Source organism: Pelmatolapia mariae, linkage group LG17, assembly GCF_036321145.2.
Source record: "Pelmatolapia mariae isolate MD_Pm_ZW linkage group LG17, Pm_UMD_F_2, whole genome shotgun sequence".
Taxonomy (NCBI): domain Eukaryota; kingdom Metazoa; phylum Chordata; class Actinopteri; order Cichliformes; family Cichlidae; genus Pelmatolapia; species Pelmatolapia mariae.
This window is the reverse complement of record NC_086242.1, coordinates 20556331-20578398: the sequence shown is the minus strand read 5'-3', so window position 1 is coordinate 20578398 and position 22068 is coordinate 20556331. Positions and strand designations below refer to the sequence as shown.

General features: G+C 39.1%; 1 protein-coding gene and 1 pseudogene across 1 annotated transcript; one reads left to right on the top strand and one right to left on the bottom strand.

The window, feature by feature from the left end:
* LOC134615929 (NACHT, LRR and PYD domains-containing protein 14-like) overlaps window positions 1-22068 on the bottom strand; it is an 851239-nt pseudogene that overhangs the window by 346465 nt on the left and 482706 nt on the right.
* LOC134615932 (myelin regulatory factor-like protein) lies at window positions 1945-20907 on the top strand. The gene is made up of 23 exons (XM_063460619.1): window positions 1945-2023; window positions 3036-3129; window positions 3723-3784; window positions 4338-4797; window positions 5380-5592; window positions 5679-5874; window positions 6538-6614; window positions 7019-7129; window positions 7212-7302; window positions 7407-7607; window positions 7925-8033; window positions 8533-8642; window positions 8979-9124; window positions 11577-11738; window positions 11822-11893; window positions 12831-12877; window positions 13095-13271; window positions 13346-13393; window positions 14778-14862; window positions 16039-16113; window positions 16353-16464; window positions 20441-20512; window positions 20815-20907. Exons 1-23 carry the CDS (start codon window positions 1951-1953, stop codon window positions 20905-20907), a joined length of 2886 nt encoding a protein of 961 aa, XP_063316689.1. The 5' UTR covers window positions 1945-1950.

Sequence of the window (22068 nt, the reverse complement as noted above, 5' to 3'; positions counted from 1 at the left end):
CTCTGGTGTGTGGATGCTTTCATTCAGCTTGTTAACACTTTTTTTATTCCTGCTGTGAAACATCACGAGGTGATGAGGAGAAAGAATACAGCAACATTTACAGAGAGGCTCGGCATGCGTGTGCTTCCAGAATATGACTGGCTGGTTTATGGATGTCCGCCTCTGTCAGGTGTGCGAATGCCTCTTGCCTTTTCCTGTTCAAAGCTCAAAGTCCAGCTGACGGACAGAGACAATCCACACAACACCGCATACAACCACAAGAAAACATTTTTATTCTTTAAAGGAGGGATTTCCCTCGGCTGCACACACAGAGAAAGACGAGGAACAGTGGACACTTTGGGGAGTCTTTGAGGATCTGAAACATGGAACACTGAATCCGTCCTTACACATGGATTGTACCTGAAGACAGCAGCTTGGATAAAGTCTGAAATCACCGCTGACTGGCGGCCATCTTGCAGACAGGTGTGTTTGAACAAACATGTCCCAGCAGATCTGAGCTGTTTAACAGGACATTTCAGGTGATTTATTGACTGCAGGTGTCGTCAGACACACATTAGCAATAAAAACAAATCAAGTGTGTTCTCAGTTTTCTGCTTTTAACCATTTTCAGAGTAAGTTGATGAATGAACTGACATTATAAATACATAATTACAGCAATCATAAATGGATGTATGCTGTATTTGTGTATAGGCTTTCACTAAGAAGGCCTTTTCCCTGCAGGTGATTAGACGGAGCAGCTGTCCATCTTCAAAACCAAAAACAGGTGCAACTTCCACATGCTGTGGAAGAGAGCCAGAGATTACTAACAAGTAATGATTAAATGCAGATCAGATTCAGGATCACCTGATACAGCGCTAACTAAATGCTTTATCAAAAAGGAAAGTTTTGAGTCTAATCTTAAAAGTAGAGAGGGTGTCTGTCTGTTTGATATCATATTCAATAACAGGGAGCCAATGAAGAGAAGTCAGTAGTTCTTTCTAAGATACTGACATGTCCACCTGACTGTGGTTCATCTGCAAACATAGCGTGGATGGTGGGCGTGATTGCTTTCTGTGATTCAGACAACAAATACAGATAAAGGTTAAAGTCGGGAACGATGGTGTGTTTTGTTAAATGTAAAGAAACGAGTTTCTACCCCGAGCAGTTAAAGCACGTTTAACCACATTCACCCACTGACACACAGTTATACCTAATGGTCTCTCAAACACACGCAGACAAGCATCAAGAGCAATTTGGTGTTCAGGATCTGACCTTCTGCTGGCAGGTCATTTGCTTTACCTCCTGAGCCACAGCTGCCTTTTCACACTGAATGGTGCAGTTAACTAAAATCCCTCGCTGTGTGGCTAATTGTACCCATCCGAAGTCTGTGCGGCAGGATCTATGTGTGTGGTAAACAAGTAAACAATCTGCCTTTTCTTCTGTCTTTGATGGCAATCATAACATTCATGTATGCAGCTCACTAACCAAGCAGTCTACCAGTAGCTCCTAGTGTGGCATTGCATCCTCTCTTCCAAGTCAAGTCATTTCCAGCTCCAAACACCAACATGGCAACAACCAAAACGCTCCAAAAAGCAGGTTATTTACAGTCTGTGCTTCAAGTTTTGCTGCTTTTCAGTTTGAGCTCAGCCTCAAGTATTTTATGTTGTGATCACATTTTGTCTCTTTAATCTCACTATAATGATGCATGCATGTATGTAAGTCTGTATGTACCCTTCCTCCTTCTTGGATGGTGGGCCAATCTCAAAAAAGCTTTGCACAAACATCGTCAACATGCAGCGGTTATTAACATCTTTTCTTTTTCATCATCGGCCTGTTGTTGTGTGTGCTGGTAAAAATAATAATAATTCAATAAAAATGTACCTTTTTGTTTATTCTCAGTGTGAAGAGCTCTGCTGGACTTTCTCCTCATCCCGTGCTCCGCCGCCGCTGCAGCGCCCCCTACTGTGCTGAATGGATCCTGAAGCCAGCCGGCTGCCAGCCCAGGTCCTGGGAGAGAACGAGGCGCTGCAGCAGTTCTTCAATGGTGAGATACCTCCTAACGTTAGCAGCACGTCACCTGCGAATATCACAGAATGAGTGAAAGCCTGAGGTTTGGATTTAAGGGGTGGGTCGTGCTGTGAGAATCCGTAAGGATGGTTACTTGAGGATTTTCCGGTGAAAGTGCTGATGTCTTTAAGGAGGATAAAATTCTCTTGTGAGGTGACTTTAAGGTTGGTAATGTGACGGTGAGGGTTGTATGGATTTCTAAAGATGAGCTTGGAAGAAGGTTTGGATGAGTTACTGGGAAGTTAAGATCCTCAATAAGGACAGTTCAGAAATTCTTAAGGACTTCTACAGAAACATTCCCATGATCTAAAAAAGACTGAGCAGTTGATTGTTGTCTGTGAGTTTTATTTCATTTTAGCCTTCACTTTTAGTCTGACCCTAAAAATAGAAACCCACCAACTGTCAGTAGGTTAACTGGCCACATGTATCTAGTTCCATATTGTCCCATGGCTGATAAGATCAAAAATTATTGATCAGTGTGTGTGTAGGTGAACTTTATCATTCATGTTATGTGGGCCAATATAGCAGCATGTGTGAAACTGGATGTTATTCAACACCACTGATTATATCAGAGGGATTTTTGATAAATAATGGAACAAATTATTAAGATGCGTCTGCTTTCCTTTTCTTTATTTTCTGTCATGTAGCTCATATACTTGTGATAAACATCACCAGAGTTTCAAATACTATTGGATCTGTTTGATGTCATAGAGAGCAGATATTCCTAATGCGGTTATTTCAGCCACGCAGCTCTGCTTGTTTATGAGGGGCAGTCAATCAGAGAAAGATGGCTTAAACTGTAGGACGGGCTTGTTTCAGACAAAGGCTGGCTTGAAGGATGGCTTTTATTTTGAACTGTGGATCATGCAAAACTACTTAATGGAAGAATAAAAATCTGGTGGTGAAAATCTGAACTCTTTAACATTTGGCTTGTGTTTGTGACGACTGTGAATATGTCGTTGTAATGTCCTGTGTGTGTGTGTGTTCAGGTCAGGATGTGAGCGGTGTGTTGGACAGTTCTGTCGCGGTTGACACGAGCATGCTGGAGCAGTACCTCAGCAACGATGTGGACCCCATCAGCTTGTAAGAGTCACACTCAAAGACACATCTACACTTTGAGATCATGTTTTTCATCTGTTGCTCTTTTGGAGGTGAAAAAAGAGGTTTAAACATTTGAAATGTCCTTTAATGTGGATAGGAACCTTTTTTTAATACCTCTCTAATTTTGTACTTTTTTGCGTGAGAAAAAAAGAGAGTGGCTTTGAGGTACAATTATCCTATTTTATTTCTGTCTGACAGCATGAACTCAGTTCTCCTCCTGTTAGGGTCATGACCCTACAGTTATGATGTAGGGTCTATAAAATGCAGCCCTGACTTTATTTCAATATTTTAATCACCTGATAATCATTTGATTATATCTCAGTTACAAAGTTCACTATCAGGTGCAGAAGGTTTCCTCATATTTTGCTGCATGAAACAGCTCATCCTAAAGCTGCAGAAGTAAATATGAATATCATCATTTCTCCCTGGAGGAGATTCTGTTAGACAACAAACATTAAGTCAGTGTTCAGCTGGTTGGTTATCACCAAAGGGAAAGCTGTAAATGCATAACACAATTAAACATTTATATTAAATATGAATAAGAATTGCTCTTCATGTTGTTTTTTTCCTCCCAGCATGCTGCCCGAGTCTCCTCCTGATTCGGGCTCAGAGGCCTGGTCACCTGCACAGTTTCCAGGTACCATTTACACACATCAGACATGCATTTTTATATGCAATATTTGCATTTTAAGAGACAACAAATTTCATTTTTTCACATTCCTTTCTCCCATAGACCGCACGATGACAAGAGCACTGGTTTTATTAACATTTGAAAAACAAACCTGATCAAGCACACATGGTGACCCCTTGATAGCTATTCATAACTGAAATAATAATTACAACACCACTACAGTAGGGATTTGAAGGTAAACTTTAACAGCCCCTTGAGTCTGCAGAAGCGTTCTTCACTTGGAAAAATGTAGTACAAATTATTCATTCCAACAAGTGTAATGTTCCTCGTTATGTGTGAAAAAACTACAAACCTGTTACCTTGGGAGTGAGTGACTGGTTGCTCTTGTTGTGATGATTGTGCCAGCAAAGAGACCTCCCAAACATCAGGCACATGCACATCTGTGCTAATTGTTCAAGATATAAAAATGACTAAACTTGAGGCTCATAATAATCATGTTTTATCACAAATAATTTGTGAAACAAAAAAGCTTTTGTAAGACATTTTCTTCTCTAATCAGGGAACCTCAGCTACATGTCATCCTATTGGTCCAACCAGCCAACCACGCAGGAGGCATTTCAACCCACAAATGCATCTGCTGCTTCCTCCTCCTGTCACTTTAAGGGTCGACGGCCTGCCCCCTCCAACCCCAACAAGCTGACTCATGATCAGCTTTGTACTTTGGGACTCACAAACACTTATATCAAGTCTGGGACTCCACCTGCCCCTCCTGGTCCACCTGGACCACCTGGACCACCTGCTCCTCTGCAGCAGCACCACACACATAACTCACCTGGACAATCATGCTATCTAAGTCCAGAGAAATACTCGCAATCTTACACTCCACCCACACCTCCTTCTCCACCTTTACCACCTTCAAACACCTACACCACAGCCTGCACTGGACCAGGCTTGCTCCCAAATCTAACCACACCCTCTCCAACCCATATGCTGGGCTCTGCCTCCACACTACAAACCTGGTAAGCAGATATTCAGCTTTATGACGCTATGACTTCACAATGTGGTCATTTTATTTTACAGTAGGTGGAATTGTGATCATGTAAATGACAGTCTGAAGAAATAGTCCTAAAAGTTGACAGCAAGGTAACAGAAACCATGGGATACAATCCAAACCATAAAGATAAAGAAGGCATGGCATGTATTTTAGAGACAGTCCTGAATTACTTACATTTTAAATCAGTTCTGCAATGACAGAGTGAGTCTGTAAAAGAAGACTGAGAAAATATTCTTGAATTTAGACTGATTGACAGCCAGAACAAGTGGATGGAGTTTGATCAGTTAAAATAAATATTAAATTATTGTTGAAATGCAGAAAGTTTTTGACATTCAGAATTTAATCCCATTAAGTCACATGATATAGCATGCTACAGTTGCTATTGGTATACACAGAAGACTGTTATTGATATAAAAATGTGTGTGTACATATCATTGGCATAAAAATGCCACAAAGATGAAGCATGTAAAAAGGAAACAGCAGTGGACCTAAGATTAAGCCCTGTGGCACTCCATTGGAGCTTTGAATCTGTCTTCTCCTGTTTCAGCACCTTAGAGAGGAAAAAAAGGAGGAGATCAGAGTCTGAGGAACCATCTGCAGGAGTTGGCACCTCCTGCTCTGATGGTGAAGGAACTCATGGTGGTGTGGGGAGCACTGCAAGTGTTGGTGGAATGGGTGTGGGATCCTATCAACTACTATCTTGGGAACAGTACAGGCCAGAACAGTGGAGCACTTTGCACGACAGCAACTACCAGACACTGTGAGTCAAGGATCAACCTAGTCTCTTACTGCAAAGATAGCCTTTCTTGACCAAGGACATGGTTTACCAGCATCACTGTGTTTTAGGTCTCCTCCTGCCTACCACGTTGATACAGATAAAGGCTTCAACTACTCCACAGCTGACGAGTCCTTTGTTTGCCAAAAGAAGAACCACTTTCAGGTCACTGTTCACATTGGTGTGGATGCAGAGCCACAGTACATCAAAACGGCCAGTGGGCCACAGGAAATCGACTTTTTCCAGATAAAAGTGTTCGGGGTTAAGGTTTGTATAGATTTACTTTCAGTTAGAGAAGGCAAAATAATCGTGCAGACTTTAGACATTAGTTTTAAATCAAAGGAGGTTTACATGCATAATAATACTCTATGAAAACAGTGAAACTCCATCAAGGGGCCAATGAACATTACAAGGCTAAGGGTACAAGATAACTTCAGTGGGGTGAAGTCATCCTGTGCCCGTAGGAGAAACACAGTCTCAAAGTATTATGTTCCCACCTCCATTCTGCCAAACACAGTGAGTCGAGTTGATGCCAAAGACCTTGCAGGCACTGCAAGATTTCAGTCCATTATGGTGTTGTGCTTTTAGATCATTAATAAACTCCTCACCTGTAGTTTTGGACTAAACCACCACCTTTCTTATGATCCATGAGTCAACCTCTTGCATGGAGCTCCAGACTCTGGACGTTTGATGGTCATCTTCTATTTATTTGATTTCCAAATAATCACAATAACAGTTGCCACCTTCTCACCAAGCTTCTTACTGATGCTCTTGTAGCTCATTTCTGCCGTGTTCAGGTCTAAAATCTTGTTCCAACCATCCTTTGACAGCTCTTTGGTCTTGTCCACCCACTTCATACATGCAAATACTTAGTATGCTTTTCGACATTACTCATCTGTGTAATGTTTGTTTGTCTCCTTCTTATCAAAGCTGGAAACTCCAAGTCACCTTGTGACCATTGAACAATCTCAACCTGACCGCAGCAAAAAACCCTTTCATCCAGTCAGGTATGTAACAGTATTAAAGTCCCTATTTTTGACCAGATACATATGACTTAACTACTGTAGAAAAGCTTTTCTTTTGCCTGAATAATGTTTGAGCCTTATCGTCTTCATGGAAGACAGTCCAGTATGATGTACAGCAGTTCAATGTTTAAGAAAGCAGCTGGGTGTTGAAGGAGAAAAGCATTTTAGAACATTCCATTTTTTTCCCAACACTCCATTTTTCAAGACTAAAACTGCCTTATCCTGAATTCGATAAGCAGAAGAGCGTGGATGGATTGATCTGATTTAGGTCTTTGTTGTCAAATTATTTCCCTCTGGCAAGCTATCTAGGCTACCAAATGGCTGATGATACAGTTAAAAATGTGGCAAATACAGCATTTTAAACATAATGCTATCAAAACTTTCAGGGTCAGTCTACCCGGTGGCAAAATAACCAGAGTAACACTTGGCCGACTGCACTTCAGCGAGACGACGGCCAACAACATGCGAAAAAAAGGCAAACCAAACCCTGACCAGAGGTTTGTAAATGTATAAATATAAAAAAATTAATGAAGGCATAACAGCAGTAGATAACAGTGATAATTGTGTGTGCTCATTCAGGTATTTTCAGATGGTGGTTGGTCTGTATGCTGTAGTCAAAGATGAGAGTTTTCTCCTGACAGCTTTGGTGTCGGAGAAGATTATTGTCAGGGTAAAAAAGATACGTCTATGAACCAAAAATTGATAAACCAATAACTCAATGACCGTATTAAAAAGTTTAAGATTCCATTAAAAATAAATAAATCTTTCCCACAGGCTTCAAACCCTGGTCAGTTTGAGACAGATGGGGATACCATGTGGCAGCGCGGAGTGGTGCAGGAAGATTTGGTCTGTCAGGGTCGGGTGGGCATCAACACCGACTCCCCTGATGAGGCACTGGTTGTCTGCGGTAACGCCAAAGTGATGGGCACCATCATGCAGCCATCTGACTGTCGCGCTAAGGAGAACATACAGCAGGTGAAAAAAATATATCTCATTATCTGAATATCTAAATGATGAGTTTTGTCCATTTGTAGCAGGTAGCTTTTTCATTTGTGGTTGATGTTTGACTCTCTACTCTTCTGTAGTAGTATCTACATCAGCACAGAAATCTGTAGAATCTGAATCGACAGTTAAGTAGTTTTAGTATAATTAAAAAAGGCAATGTCTTAAAGACCACCACTGATATCTTTGGCATTTATTCAGTGGTTCAGCTGAATTCTGTTTGTCCTATTGTCCCTCTGACTTTACACATTAAAAATGACCAAAAATGTGTTCCTCTTTTTGCTTATTAGGTCGACTCTGAGCAGCAGCTGAAGAGAATTAATCAGATGAAGATAGTCGAGTTTGATTATAAACCAGAGTTTGCTTCCAAAATGGGAATAGACCACACCCACCAGACAGGTGCTGCAATTCATCATGCTGATCATACCATATGTTTGAATCTTTCTATTCTCCTCTGAGACGAGTGGCCCAATCTTGATGAAACTTTGCATAAACATTGCCTAGGGCATTGCGAGTGCCAACATCAATATGGTGTCTACAAATATTTTGTACAAATCCCACAATATTTATATATATTTATATATTTGGCAAATCAATTGAGTGCCAAATTGTGACCTTACAACTGCATTCACCATGCACACATTTGTTGACAAGATGACAACAATGTGGTGATAAGAACACAACATTTGAGTGACCATTTTCATGTCATGAGACACTTTATGAAGCAACCCTTTGGGTAGACAGTCGTCTAGTCTTAGGTCAAGCTCTATACACCGGTAAATTTACCCCCAAAAAATATGGATTTTAATACTATAACAAAATAATATGAAAAATATATCAAAATATATATATAAAATATATATATACTATATTTATCCATGTGTCTTCTGATATTTAGGTATTATAGCTCAGGAGGTGAAAGAGCTGCTGCCGTCTGCAGTGAAAGACGTTGGAGATGTCATCTGTTCTGATGGAGAGAAAATTAATAACTTCCTCATGGTGGACAAGGTAAGAAGTGCTTACATATATATATATATATATATATATATATATATATATATATATATATATATATTTATATATTTATATATATATATATATATATTTTTTTTTTTACTGATACTCTACATTTATGCTACTCTTCAAATACAAGCAAATTTAGGTTACTTTAGTGATTTTCAAATCTTACATTGGTTGCATGCACACACAACACATGGAAAAAGAAATGGTTGTCATTAGAAGAAACATTTAAGGTAACGTTTTGAAAGTATAATGGTTGCCTGACAACTACATCCTGCAGTGATCTTAGCAACCAGCACTAACGCCCTCCCTCTCCTCTTCCAGGAGCAGATCTTCATGGAAAATGTGGGCGCAGTGCAGCAGCTGTCAAAGCTCACTGACAACCTGGAAACTCGTATCAATGAACTTGAGGTCTGGAACCGTCGACTGGCAAAGCTGAAGAGTCTGACGGGTAGCCTACGATCCACTGGGTATTTACCTTCATCCATCTATCACTTAGAGTTACATCCATATGTATTCAGAGAATGACACTTCTTCACACACTTCTTGTGTGAAGAATTCAGGTTTAGGAGATTCAACAAAACTGTGTTAAGCCACTTTCATACACAGTTTTCATTTTGTGAGGCTCAAACCGATAAGGATTGTTCTCGATAAAGATCTTTTGCAGTCGATGACAGTCTGAAGTCTTGAAGCCATGCACATCACCAAATGCTGTGTCTATCAGGGAGAACAGCCCTAGCCATGGAAGAACCACTTCCAGTGGTATGAGAAAGCATTTGACCCCTTCCTGATTTCTTAGTTTCAGCATATTTGCCACACTTCTTCACAGATGTTTCAGATGATCAAACAAAATCTAATATTAGACAGAGTTAACCCAAGAAATGTATTGATGCATGCCCAATCATCCAGGTAAAGAAATGCCAGAAATTTCATTTTGTTCATCTGCATGTTGCGTTTTCAGTGGGAGAAATGTTTTGTCACTCATCCAAGTGAATTCTTCAGTCTTAAATTGAAGTAGTCTTCTTTGTATTTCAAGAATTCTTGAAAGAGTAGCGTAAAATGGCTGACAAGTATTTTTGAGTATGATGGGACAATTTTGGCACGCCTATATTTGGGCAGTTTCTGCCATTCTTCTTTGCAGAACCTCTCCAGTTTCATCAGGTTGGATGGGGAGTGTTGGTGCACATTTTCTGATCTCTTCAGAAATGTTTAATGAGGTTCAAGTCGGGCTCTGGCTAGGCCAGGACTTTCACAGAGTGGTCCTGAGGCCGCTCCTTTGTTATCTTGTCTGTGTGCTTAGGGTCGCTGTCCAGTTGGAAGATGACCCTTCACCCCAGTCCAAGGTCCAGAGTGATCTGGAGCAGGTTTTCACCAATTCTCTATACAGTGCATTCATCTTTTCATTACTCCTTTCTAGTGTCCCACTTCCTGCTGCTGAAAAACATCTCTGCAGCATTACGCTGCCACCACCACGGTAGAGATGGTTTTGGCCAGGTAATAAGCAGTGCCTGGTTTATTCCAGAAAACACTTGGCATTCAAGTCAAAGATAATTTTGTTTTTCATGGTCTGAGCGTCCTTCAGGTGCCATTTACTGAGGAGTGGATTCTGTCTGGCCACTCATCATCATTGGTGGAGTGCTGCAGAAATGATTGTCCTTCTGGAAGGTTTTCCTCTCTCCACAGAGCAACAAAGGCTCTCTGTCAGAGTGACCCTTGAGTTCTTGGTCACCTCCCTGACTAAGGTCCTTCTAAGCCAATTATTTAGACTGGCTGGTGGTCAGCTCTAGGAAGAATCCTGTTGGTTCCAAACTTCTTCTGTTTTTGGATGATGGAGGCTGCTGTGTTCACTGGAGATTTCAGTGTTGCAGACCTTTCTCTGTACCAATTCCCATATCTGTGCCTAGATACAATCCTATCTCAGAGGTCTACAAACAATTTCTTGGACTTCATGGCTTGATTTTTGTTCTGACACTCACTTTCACCTATCAGATCTTATGCAGACATGTCCAATCAACTGAATTTACCACAGGTGGACTTACAGAAACATCTGACAGATTATCAGAGGAAACATGATGCACCTGAGCTCAATTTTGAGTGTTATGTATGTACTTGTAATATTTGTATTCTTTATTTTTAATACATTTGCAAAAATGTCAAGCAAACCTTTTCCATTCAACTAAGTGAAAGGGTTTGTCTTAGCAAACCTTCTTAACTGTTACATTCATGAGTTCAATTTCACAAGTTGTTGAATGCTAAAATGGATCAAAACAGAATATTACAATATCATAAAATGCATCCTTTAAAGGAAATCTAATATTTAAAAGGATGCATTTCATAATTACTCAGAAACAATTAAAATAACTCCATTATGGTTATGTCTAAAGGCAGAGTCATACTACAAAGTATATAGCACCATGGAAAATGACTCATGAAATCTTTATTGCAACATTACTGTACTATATCAGTGCAAAGCACAGGTCAAGGACAACTGAGTTTCTGAAGGCTACTGTGGGTAACACTGAAAGGCCTTAATAGACAAGAAATCACCACAGGTAACAGATTATATAACATCCAAGGGATCAGTTACTATAGCTTTAGGTCTTATCTTGGGCTAGTTGAAAGGCATCTTAAGAAATCTATATAGTAGTACCTTAAGCCGATATCCCTGTAGAAAGTTGAAGGACTGTCGTTCACAACAAAATAACCTCTTAACTTTGCTAAATGTCATGGATACACTCATCACTATTCAAATAAATATAGTTTATTGTTATAATCTTAAAGGAGCTCTATCTTCCATCCTTCAAGAAGCATGTTGGAGGGATGGATTTCAGGAGCAGGAGTGGAGTTTTAATTTTCTTCCTTTTTTTGGAAAATTTATTCTGTGATTTGAAAATGAAGCAGTGTTTATGTTATTTCTAACAGGAGACCTCAGAAACACAGCAGCATGTCGACAATATCAATACCTGATGCATGTAAGACTGAAAAAGTGCAAAGGGAGGAGAAAAGTCACAAATACAGACGGTGCCTGCGGCACAAAGTCTTCCAGATAAGCGTCTTCGCTCTGCTGGCCACTATGGCTTTCTGGTGAGATATGATGTCACTTAGAAATGATATGTTAAATTTAAGAAAGAAAGAAAATCTATATTGTAATGTGTTTGTGTGTGCAGTGTCATCTCCATCACCACTCTATACCTAGTAAACTTGAAGGAGGAAGATTTTGGAACCATTCCTGGAAACAGGTAAACAATAAAAGCTTTCATAGTGATTCCTCGTCACTGAAACAGTTCCAGATCACCATCATTACATATGTTGTTTCTGATACACTAAGGCAGTGGTTCCCAAACATTTTTTGCTAGCCCCCTCCCCCCGGTCACTTCATGTGCAGCGCATTTTTGTTTTTGTTTGTTTGAAACCTACTGTGCATTTATTTGAATCCTTCCAAAAGAATCATTCTCAGGCTGGTTAAACTTCCAGTGGATTTTAGAACTTTCACAGAGAAAGTAATGGAAACCACACCATAACAGATCGATAACTATCCTCTCGTTGTAGATAGGTCATCTCAGAGATTCGCCTGAGATTCTCTTGGCTGTTCTGATTGTTTTTGACGCATTTATGCTATATGATGACATTTGTCTCAATATGGACATTTATTGAGAGGACGTCTACCCTCTTCTCTTATGTTAGCCTTGCCATTGTTCCGTAACTAGCCACCAGGTAGCCTCATATGTCAAATGGCCCCTAACTAACCCTCCAAACATAACTGGTATTTTGTTTTTTGTCTTCATTCATGTCCATCGTCACAGAAATGCTGTACAGTTTAGTTATTTTATACATACTTTGGTCAGAACGTAATATATCATCTTCAAATTTCTATTAGTTGGCTAGCTTCTCGATAACTCTACTTCACTTTGTAAAGCAAAAAAAAATCCTAAATATCCAGACTTTATTATAGCACCTGGGAAGAGAGCCACACTGATCATTTTATTGGCGCTGATAGAACTTGGACTATTTTTAAGTGTCAAAGTTTGTTTGTTTGGCAAGCTCCAGCATTATTTACCCCTTGAAATGACAAATGAAAATGAAGGGGGCTAAAAAGTTCTGAAATGTAGTACTTGTTAGCTTGTCTGCATTATTATTGTTATGTTAACCAACAAGTTTTATGTTTTTGTGTGTTAGTAATACCACTGAGACTCCTCTGCAAACCTCATCATGGACCAGCACAGGTAATGTGATGCCTTTTAACACTGAGTCTAAAGCCAAAAAGACAAAGACAAATAATGGTGTAAATAGTATTATAAGCATTTAGAGATCAGATAGAGACCTAAATACACCCACCTAAATACTCGGATTAAATTATTTCAGAGCTTTTTCAATGCTTCTGAATTCCAATAGCAGTGGCAACAGAGAAAACAAAGTAATAATACGATAAACCTCTTCCAGTCCTGCCAACTGGTACTCCTGGCCTCTGGCCCCCTGCTGTGGACTTCTGTGATCTGCTATACTGTGATAAGGTGTACTGCTGCCCTTCATCAACAGAGGGCACCACTAACTCAAACATCAACATCTCCAAATCAACAGAAATACCTGTTATGAAAGGTAAAGTTATTTCATTCTCTAGTTCTTGCTTACGTTAAAAAATAATTTCATCATAACTGATTTTTGGTTCACCATTTGATATTTCTGCTCCTCAGAAAAAAACATTGAAGATTTTTATGGACAGCTGAAAAGTGCTGGAGACTGTGAGTAAAATTTTATATAGTTTCAATTCATATATTAAAGTTATTGAGAGATTTTTGACTGATTTTAACTTAGAAGGGAAAAACAAAGTGTTATTCAAAAGATCCTTCAACAAGGATTCATGAAGCCTCACCTTGACCAGGGATACTAGCACCCCAGCCTAGGCCTGGGCCTGGCAGTGGGCAAGGGCTCGGTTTCAGAGCACACCAGGTCTTAATGCATGCAACTCCTCTGGGTTCAGCATGAATGCACCAAATGGCTCAATCCTCCTCTGGTCCCACAGGAGGAGCCATAGGGGTTTAATACTTTGTGGACTGATTGTAAGCAGATGCCTTGGTGGATCAATCTTCAGTTGCCAAAACTGGCTATAGGGACATTTGTTTAAATAGTCCGGGTTTCTGATCCTATCAGTATTACTTAGAAGGCAAACAGAGCTTGGATGGAGTCAGGGAGGAGACCCTCCCAGCTCTAGCTGCTTTTCAGTCCTGCCGATGCCGATCCTGTTCCCTCTGAAGGCCTGCTTGCTCGCGTGGCCTAGCCGTCAAGCCCTCCTCTTTCAGTCCCAATGTTATCAGCAGCTCTCCTCTAAATCCATGCATTTGGTAAATAACTGGATTAAGATTTAGCAGGCTTTTTTATGCTAATCTTGAGAGGAGAGAGGCTGGCCACAATGCGTTTATCTCTCTTCCATGTAGATGTACTAGAATAGGAAGGGAGCCAAATTCTTGAAAGTTATAATCTTACACAGCAAAAACGAGCAGAGAAAAAGCCAAAAAATATACCCAGAAAACCAATATAAAACCAATTCGTGGGTCCACAGTGTTTGGGCGGTGGTTGCTCTTCTGCCATCTATTGCTGCAATATGTAACTTAATGCAAGAACTAGAGTAAGAACAACGCCAAATGTTCCTAGGAGCCATTTTTTACATTATTTGCCCACATGTATCCTCCTCTCTCTCCTCCCCTTTCTTGATGTCCACGACATTCCTTGTGCTTTTGGGTTGGGGAACAGTCTTTTGGGCAATGACAGTGAGACTTGGAGGAGTGTGAGTGCCCTGCCTGATCTGAACCTGATTGGCATGAGGTTTCATAAGTGCATGTAGCAGCAGCATATACTGGGTCACAGGGAAGATGATGCATTGCCTAATGTTTCTAGTCCACTAAAATAAAGGACGTTTATTACATGTCTAAACTTGAACCTTGAATTCCTGGACTTGGATTTTTGAATGCTGTTTCTGGTCATAAACTTCATAATTTTTCATTTATCATCATTTACTTGCATGAGAACTCCAGTCTGAGTGACACCAGTAATGCTCCTATTATTTTCTTTGTTCTCTTTCTTTAACAAAATTAATAAATTATACATCTGTTTTTCTGTTTCTATCAGGGACGAACACCACTATCCATTCTATCACGATCAAAGAAAGCCAGCTGGTGATTGACAGAAAATACTGCCTAAGAGACGAATGTGGGTAAGTAGAGAAAGCGAACATAAACACACTGTGATTGTATGCAGGTTATAGACTGTTTAGTATATTCTTCATTTGATAACACTGCTGTAAAAAGGGTGTTTCAGCTTTTGCGAGCTTGTTAAATAACCAGATTCACCATCAGAGCCAAATAAAGTGGACTTTGTCCCAATATCAAACATTTATGGGTTAAATCTCATTCTAAGCCCATGGCTCTCCAAGTGCAGCTTGTGGGCAAATTGGTGGCCCTTGTTAATTATTTGTGTGGATCGTGGGCGTAACAAAGAAAGAATGCACTCCCAAAATCTTCTTTGGCCACTCTACACCTTTGAGCTGTCATTTTAACCATTGCCTTTATTTTCAGTGGTCACGGAATATGAATATGAACATGTAGAGAACCACTAGCAAAATTTTATTTCAAATCTGTTAAATTTTAATTTTAAGGAGTTCCTTGTTATACTTCTATCACCAGCAAGTTGTAAAAAATCTGTTGAAGTTTGCCTATGTCAACATTTTATTTCTATGGCGCTTGCCAACTGTTATTTTATCTGTACTGTGATTTTGGTATATAATTGCTTGTAAGGTGTCCCTGAGTGCCTAAAAAAGCATGCACAAATAAAATGCTCTTATTATTACCTTTGCTGTTGCAGAGTTCTCCCATAAAGTTCACTTTAGGATTCTTTGAGAGTCATGTCACTGTCTTCTAAAGCACTACGTTAAATGCTAACTGTCTTTATATAGACTCAATTATTGCAAAATAGTTCCACAGTGAAAGTTTTCACACCTTTGTGATGTAACTGTGTAACTGTCTCCATCTACTGGACGTCCTTCTTAGATCTTTAGCAAGGAGACACTTTTGTAAAAAGAGTGAGAAGACTATGAAAAGGTAGCTTGTTGTAAGAGAGATTTAAACTTGAGACAGTAAAGTTCTGCATGATTTACATTTATGTAAATTATATAAACTTAAATTATATTTTAAGAAGACAGGCTGCAGTAATGCTTGACTGTGCATGTGGAGTGGATGTCAATGTCAAAGTCAAAAAGACCTTTAATCTTAAATGCCAGTAAAATCTCAATTAAATTTGGGCAATTCCTCAGTAATGATACATGCTACCACGTGGTATTAATTAAATATGTAGTAAAAATAAATAACATTATACTTCTGTTGTTTCCTTTAAGCCCCAGTCGATACATCTTCAGAGTTCCTGTCAGTGAGTTTGTTCCTGTCAACATGAAAGTAACCCTGCTCATGAAGTAAGTATCCTAATATACTCACACATGCTATTAAAACATGTATTATTAATATTATTATTCTTGTTATTCTTGTTATTATTATTTATATTTAAGCTTAATCCATTCCCTTTTTATCTGCTAATGTTGGAATGACACTATAGATTTTTTTTGCAAATGCCAATTTACATGCGATATTGAAATAAATTGACATAAATGTTATTTTCTGTTTGTGTATATAAATCTGTGTCTGGTTTATGTAGCTCTACAGAGGAGTTGGTAGTCCATCTGTGTGGTTTTGATGAGTCCACGGTCTGTTCTGCTCAGCTGGATATCAGCACTGTGTCTGACAGCAGATACCCATCAAATACACAGGTCAGAATCAATAATCAGTTTCCCTAAACGTCACTTATATACAGCATGCAAATATAAAACAAATCAATAATGAAGATAAAAATGAGAAAAAATTAAAATGAATTTTGAAATGTAAAAGCTTCACACAAAACAATAGGATAATTAACAGGGTTTTTCTTTATTTGTAATTTGAGCTTTTACCTTCTTTAGAACATAAATGCCATTTTTAAAATAAGGGAATCTCTTCGTTGTTTTTCATTAATTTAAGGCTTTTTCATCTTTAAGAATATAAGTTAATATTAAGTATAACTTCTTATCATTTACATTAAATTTGAAAAAAAAAATGTTTTAATAGATTAAATTCATCCAGTTTTTGGAACTTAAAAAAAAACAAACAAGTAGAATGGTGTGCTCTAATTCATGAAAATTAAAAAAGATATATATATATTTTTTTAATTATTACCATTTACTATGTCTATGGTATTAATATGAGACAATACAGAAATGTGTTTAATATCTAATTGTTTACTGTGATGCTGTGTATTAAAACACAAAAGCCTGTGTGAAGATGCAAATTAATGGATCATTTTTCATCGGTTTTTTGTTACATTGCTGGTCAAAATCAATCCATCCATTCATCAGTTTTCTTCCATTTATCAGGCCTGGGTTGTTCGGCAGTTAGGCAGAAATTTGTTTTGAGGGTCGCTGAGGTTCCAGTTCACTAACTCAGTCACTGTGGCGGTTAATAATGCAGGAAGTGTGGGGCAATCACTGATGAATAATGAATGTGTGGCAGGTTTTCTTCACAGTGGGATGACAACATGCTAATCACAGTAACACTTAAACCTTGATGTACAGAGGACTGTCCAGAAGACCAAACATACGAATGCTTTGTCATACGTTTACATTTATGTCGAGGTTTTCTTTCTACTAAGTGAGTGTTGAGGCATGAAATGAATCAGTCCTGATTCTGGAATAAAAAAGAAGAAATAAACTTATCTGGATCTGTGAAACTTACTTTGAGTGAATTTTCAGCCTTGTCAAAGTTGTGTAATCTCCACAAGTAATTATCAAGGGCAGCGCTGATGAAAATCAACCCAGCTGTAGAAATCGTTTGATTTTGCCCTTGTTTTAAAGTTAAATACTAAGTCTCTTAAAAACTATATTATTTTTATCAAAAATCATTTAATTATTCTCAAAAATTAAGTAAAGCTTCGTCAATAATTCAGAATAATTTCTAACTTCTAACTTTGGGAATGAATTTAGTTCATTTGGGGAAGTTTGAAGCCTTTTTCTTTCTTCTAATATGAAGTGATGAGTTTGGTTTAGGTTCTTAAGACTAAATAAGAATTTTACTAATATTTCTTCCAATCTTACAAAGATATAAAATCTGGGGTACTTTTAGCACTTCGGTATCAATTGGCCCAAATGTCACAAGCCAGACTTCTTATGGTTCATGACAAGTGTAGTGTGGGCAGCTGTGGCCCACGCTACACTTGTCAAGGAGGAGAACTGGCAGATGAGTTGCAGCAACCAGGCTCTTACAGTTTTTTCTGATTGCTTAAGCACATTTTTTGTAACTGTTGGCTATTTTTGCAAAACTCTACACACAAATAAGAAAACCTGTCACCCAATTATCAAAACATTGTAGTTCTCTTGCAAAAGCGAACACAGCTAGATTAACTCTTCACACCTTCGTAAAAATGGTGTTTTCGTATCAAACAGTACACACAAGCCATCATCTACTAAGCACACAATGCGCCAACTGCACACTGATGGTATGAATACAAAACACATCTGGCTTTTGCTTTCTCTGTGTACAGATGTCAATTTGAGGTCACACTTTTGTCATAGTGTCATGTAAACATACAAGGATCCAAACTTCAAGTATTGGTGTTTATTCACACTCATCAAAACCAAGACAAAGTCAGAACACAAAATAGGAATTTCACAAAAAAAAGGAAAAAAAAAGACAATCAGCCTACATCATGTCGTCTTTCTGGGTCCGGCCACAAAATTTCGTCCACATCGCATGCGATATCCTCCAGTCCAAGGCACCGGGGAAAATATCTCCTTGAATGCCGTATCCAGGCCTGACATGATGCCTGGTCAATATCTCCACATGCCTCCTCCATTGCCTGTAAAAGGGCTACCTGTTGATGAGGATGACGGTCGTACACTTCCCAGCGCCAGGCAGAGAAGAACTCCTCGATGGGATTTAAGAATGGAGAGTATGGAGGGAGGTTGAGTGCCATGAAGGATGGGTGGTCTGTAAACCAGTTGCGGACCACAGCAGCCCTATGGAAACTAACATTGTCCCATATGATGACATATCGGGTCTGCTCTGGTCTCTGAACAGTGAGCATGTCATGCAAGGTGTCCAGGAATGCAATAATGTGTGCAGTGTTGTATGGGCCTATGGTTGCATGATGGTGAACAACACCATTTTGGCTTATAGCTGCACACATGGTTATGTTACCACCACGTTGTCCTGGGACATTGATGATGGCACGGTGTCCAATAATGTTCCTGCCACGTCTCCTGGTTTTACTGAGGTTAAAACCGGCCTCATCCACAAAAAGTAGCTCATGTCCCATTGGATCTGCTTCTAGTTCCATCACTCTCTGGACAAGACAAAACAAATGCAACACATCAGGCCCATGCACAGCACTACAGTATGCACTTCCAAATTCAGAACCAATGACGCTAGCTTACCTGCACATAGTCATATCGCAGTTGCTTTACACGTTCTGTGTTTCTCTCGAAAGGAACTCTGTAGATTTGCTTCATTCTTATTCTGTGGCGCGCAAGTACACGACTCAGTGCAGAAATGCTTGCACTGTGTACATTTTGAAAGATGGTGTCATTATCAATTATGCGCTGCTGTATTTCGCGCAGTCTTATTGCATTATTGGCAATCACCATGTTCACTATATGGGTCTCTTGCTCTGGAGTGAACATTCTGCCTCTGCCCCCAACATCTGGACGTCTAGCAATTCTGTAAAGTAACAATTTCAGTATTTTTGCATGTATGGTACTGTTGTGTTTCTCATTAGAGTATGGCAGTGCTACAAAGTACTTACCGATTCTCATTTCGAAATGTCCTAATGATGCCTGCCACAGTGTAGCGGCTCAGTTTAGGCTGAACCCGTTGGCCAGCTTCCCTCAGGGTCATCCCATGGTTGATGACATGGTCCACTATTGTAGCTCTGATGTCATCAGTTATTCTGTTTCTTACTCTTCTTACCCTTCCTCTTTCCCCTCCTCGTCCTCTTCTTGCTCCTCCACGTCCTCTTCCTCCAACTTCTTCACCTCCACGTCCTCTCCCTCGGCCTCCTCTGATTCTCACTCTTCTCACTCTTGCTGCTCCTTCCATTGTACTCCACATAGACAGCTTACCTGTGGCCTGTTTATAGTGCTTAGGCTGATTGCAAAGTGGACTAATTATCTAAAACAGTTTTCACATGTGAAAGTGTGCCAGACAGTTAGCAAAATAGTGTTAATGATAGCCATACATGTGTATAATTTTGCTAGGAGTGTGTTGGAAATTTGATAATTGAGTGTAAGCAGTGAGTTGTGTTTAAAGTTCTGCAAAAAGAGTGTTGTGCAGTGAATTGTGCCTACAGTTTTGCAAAGTGTGTGTTACAAAATGGCAAACTGAGTGCAAAGCAGTGTTTGTGCTTTTAGTTTTGCAAACTCAGTGAGTGGTTTTGCTATAAGTATTAATAGTTTTAGAAATTGTGCTATAAGAATCACAGTTAGGGTTTAAGCATTCAGAAAAAACTGTAATTGCTATCTGAGTAGGTATGGTCATTTTTCACTTTTATGTGCTAATTCCCCAAATGACAAAGAACTGATCATGAAAACATTCATTCAGGATTAGCTTCAAATAATTGTTTTTCTGAGCTTAATGTGACATTTTTTTACTGTTTCCATTGAAAATTAGAGGTTTTGCTGAATAAATGGTAACTGACCTTTTTTGGCCTTTTTTCGGCAGGGGGAACATGAATGGCCTCTTCATGTGGCTCGCCTTTATCAAAGCTGGTATCACTTCCGCTCAACAGTGGCTGTAAGAAACCAAAAATTATTAATTTTTCTTCCATAAAAGACCTACATTTCACTGGTTATGAAACCTTAAAGACACACAGTCCTCTTCTTGTTGCATGAACATGAAAACACTATTTAAACAATCCTCACTTTTACTAAGAACATTGATGGAAACATTAGTGTTATAAAAACATTTTATTTTATGTTGCCTGTCATGGAAATTTTCATTATTGATGTTATTTATATAAATATTTTCACAGAAACATGGATCCTACAGACTGTTGGGCTATAATAATGTATATGCTTATCAATGTCTTTCTTCAGGGTCAAGCAGACTGCAGTACCAACTATCAATACGCGGGGGCGCTCTTCACAGACTACCACTTCTACTTCTACAGACACTGCACCGAATTTTAGAAACACAATTACAGACAAATTACAAAAACATGTTTATGGAATATTTGCTTTATTTCTGCAAAGATGACAATTAGAGAAAACCAAGCATGCTCTAATCACTTCTGCAAGTTTTTATGTTTGGTTGTTTTGTTTTGGGGGGTTTTGCGAGGTGGGGGGGGGGGTGGGGGGGGGGGTAGGTTTGTTATTCTAGAAAAATGGCTGGTTAATTCAAAAAAAAAAAAGACAAGTTAAAAACATTAACTTTGACGTTGTATTATTTAATGTATTTTACTCATATCTTTGTTTTATGCTAACTTTTACACAGACTGGCAAACATGGAAATGCCAAAAATAAAAAACATTACAACAACCCATCTTCCAATCAGAGAGGGGGAGTCAGAGATGGGATTTACTGTGACTGCAGTTCAGACAGGATAAGTGTAGGCGCACATGCGAGGATCATCGAGATTTAAAAAAAAGTATGAAAGTACATTTCTGCCATGTGAAAATTTGTTTTCTATATGCATTTTTAAATTGTTTATTTTTCTGCCTTTTCTCAAATATTTGTTTTTGTTTTTCTTTGATATGAACAGTTTTACCTCCTTGTGTCTGTGAAGCTGTTAAAATGTAGATAGATATAAAAATCCTTATATACACACGACATCCCAGATGAGAATGAACGAATAATTTATATTAAATACTTTGTTTCTTCACATAGTTGAATGTGCTGACAAAAAAAGACAAAAAAATCACACAAAATTTATCAATGGAAATCAAATTTAGCAACCCATGGAGGTCCATATTGTGAGTCACGCTCAAAATTAAAATTGAAAAAAAAAACCCACACTGCAGGCTGATCCAACTTAGATGTAATACCCTTAAAACACGCCAAAATGAGGCTCAGTAGTGTGCGTGGCCTCCACGTGCCTGTATGACCTCCCTACAACGCTTGGGTATGCTCCTGATGAGATGGCGGATTATCTGTTGAGGGATCTTCTCCAAAGTCCTGGACTAAAGCATCTGCCAACTCCTGGATCGGGCGGGACATGATGTCCCAGATATGCTCAATTGGATTCAGGTCTGGGGGAACGGGCGGGCCAGTCCATAGCATCAATGCTTTCGTCTTGCAGGAACTGCTGACACAAGCAGACAGCAGAACATTCTCCACGGTGTCTCCAGACTC

Bases quoted from the DNA above. Each gene is read 5' to 3' on its own strand.
- LOC134615932 (XM_063460619.1), top strand. From the start codon at position 1,951: ATGGATCCTGAAGCCAGCCGGCTGCCAGCCCAGGTCCTGGGAGAGAAC. The intron at 5,875-6,537 runs GTTTGTATAGAT...TTCTTATCAAAG, and splicing joins TAAAAGTGTTCGGGGTTAAG to CTGGAAACTCCAAGTCACCT. The intron at 11,739-11,821 runs GTGAGATATGAT...TTGTGTGTGCAG, and splicing joins CTGGCCACTATGGCTTTCTG to TGTCATCTCCATCACCACTC.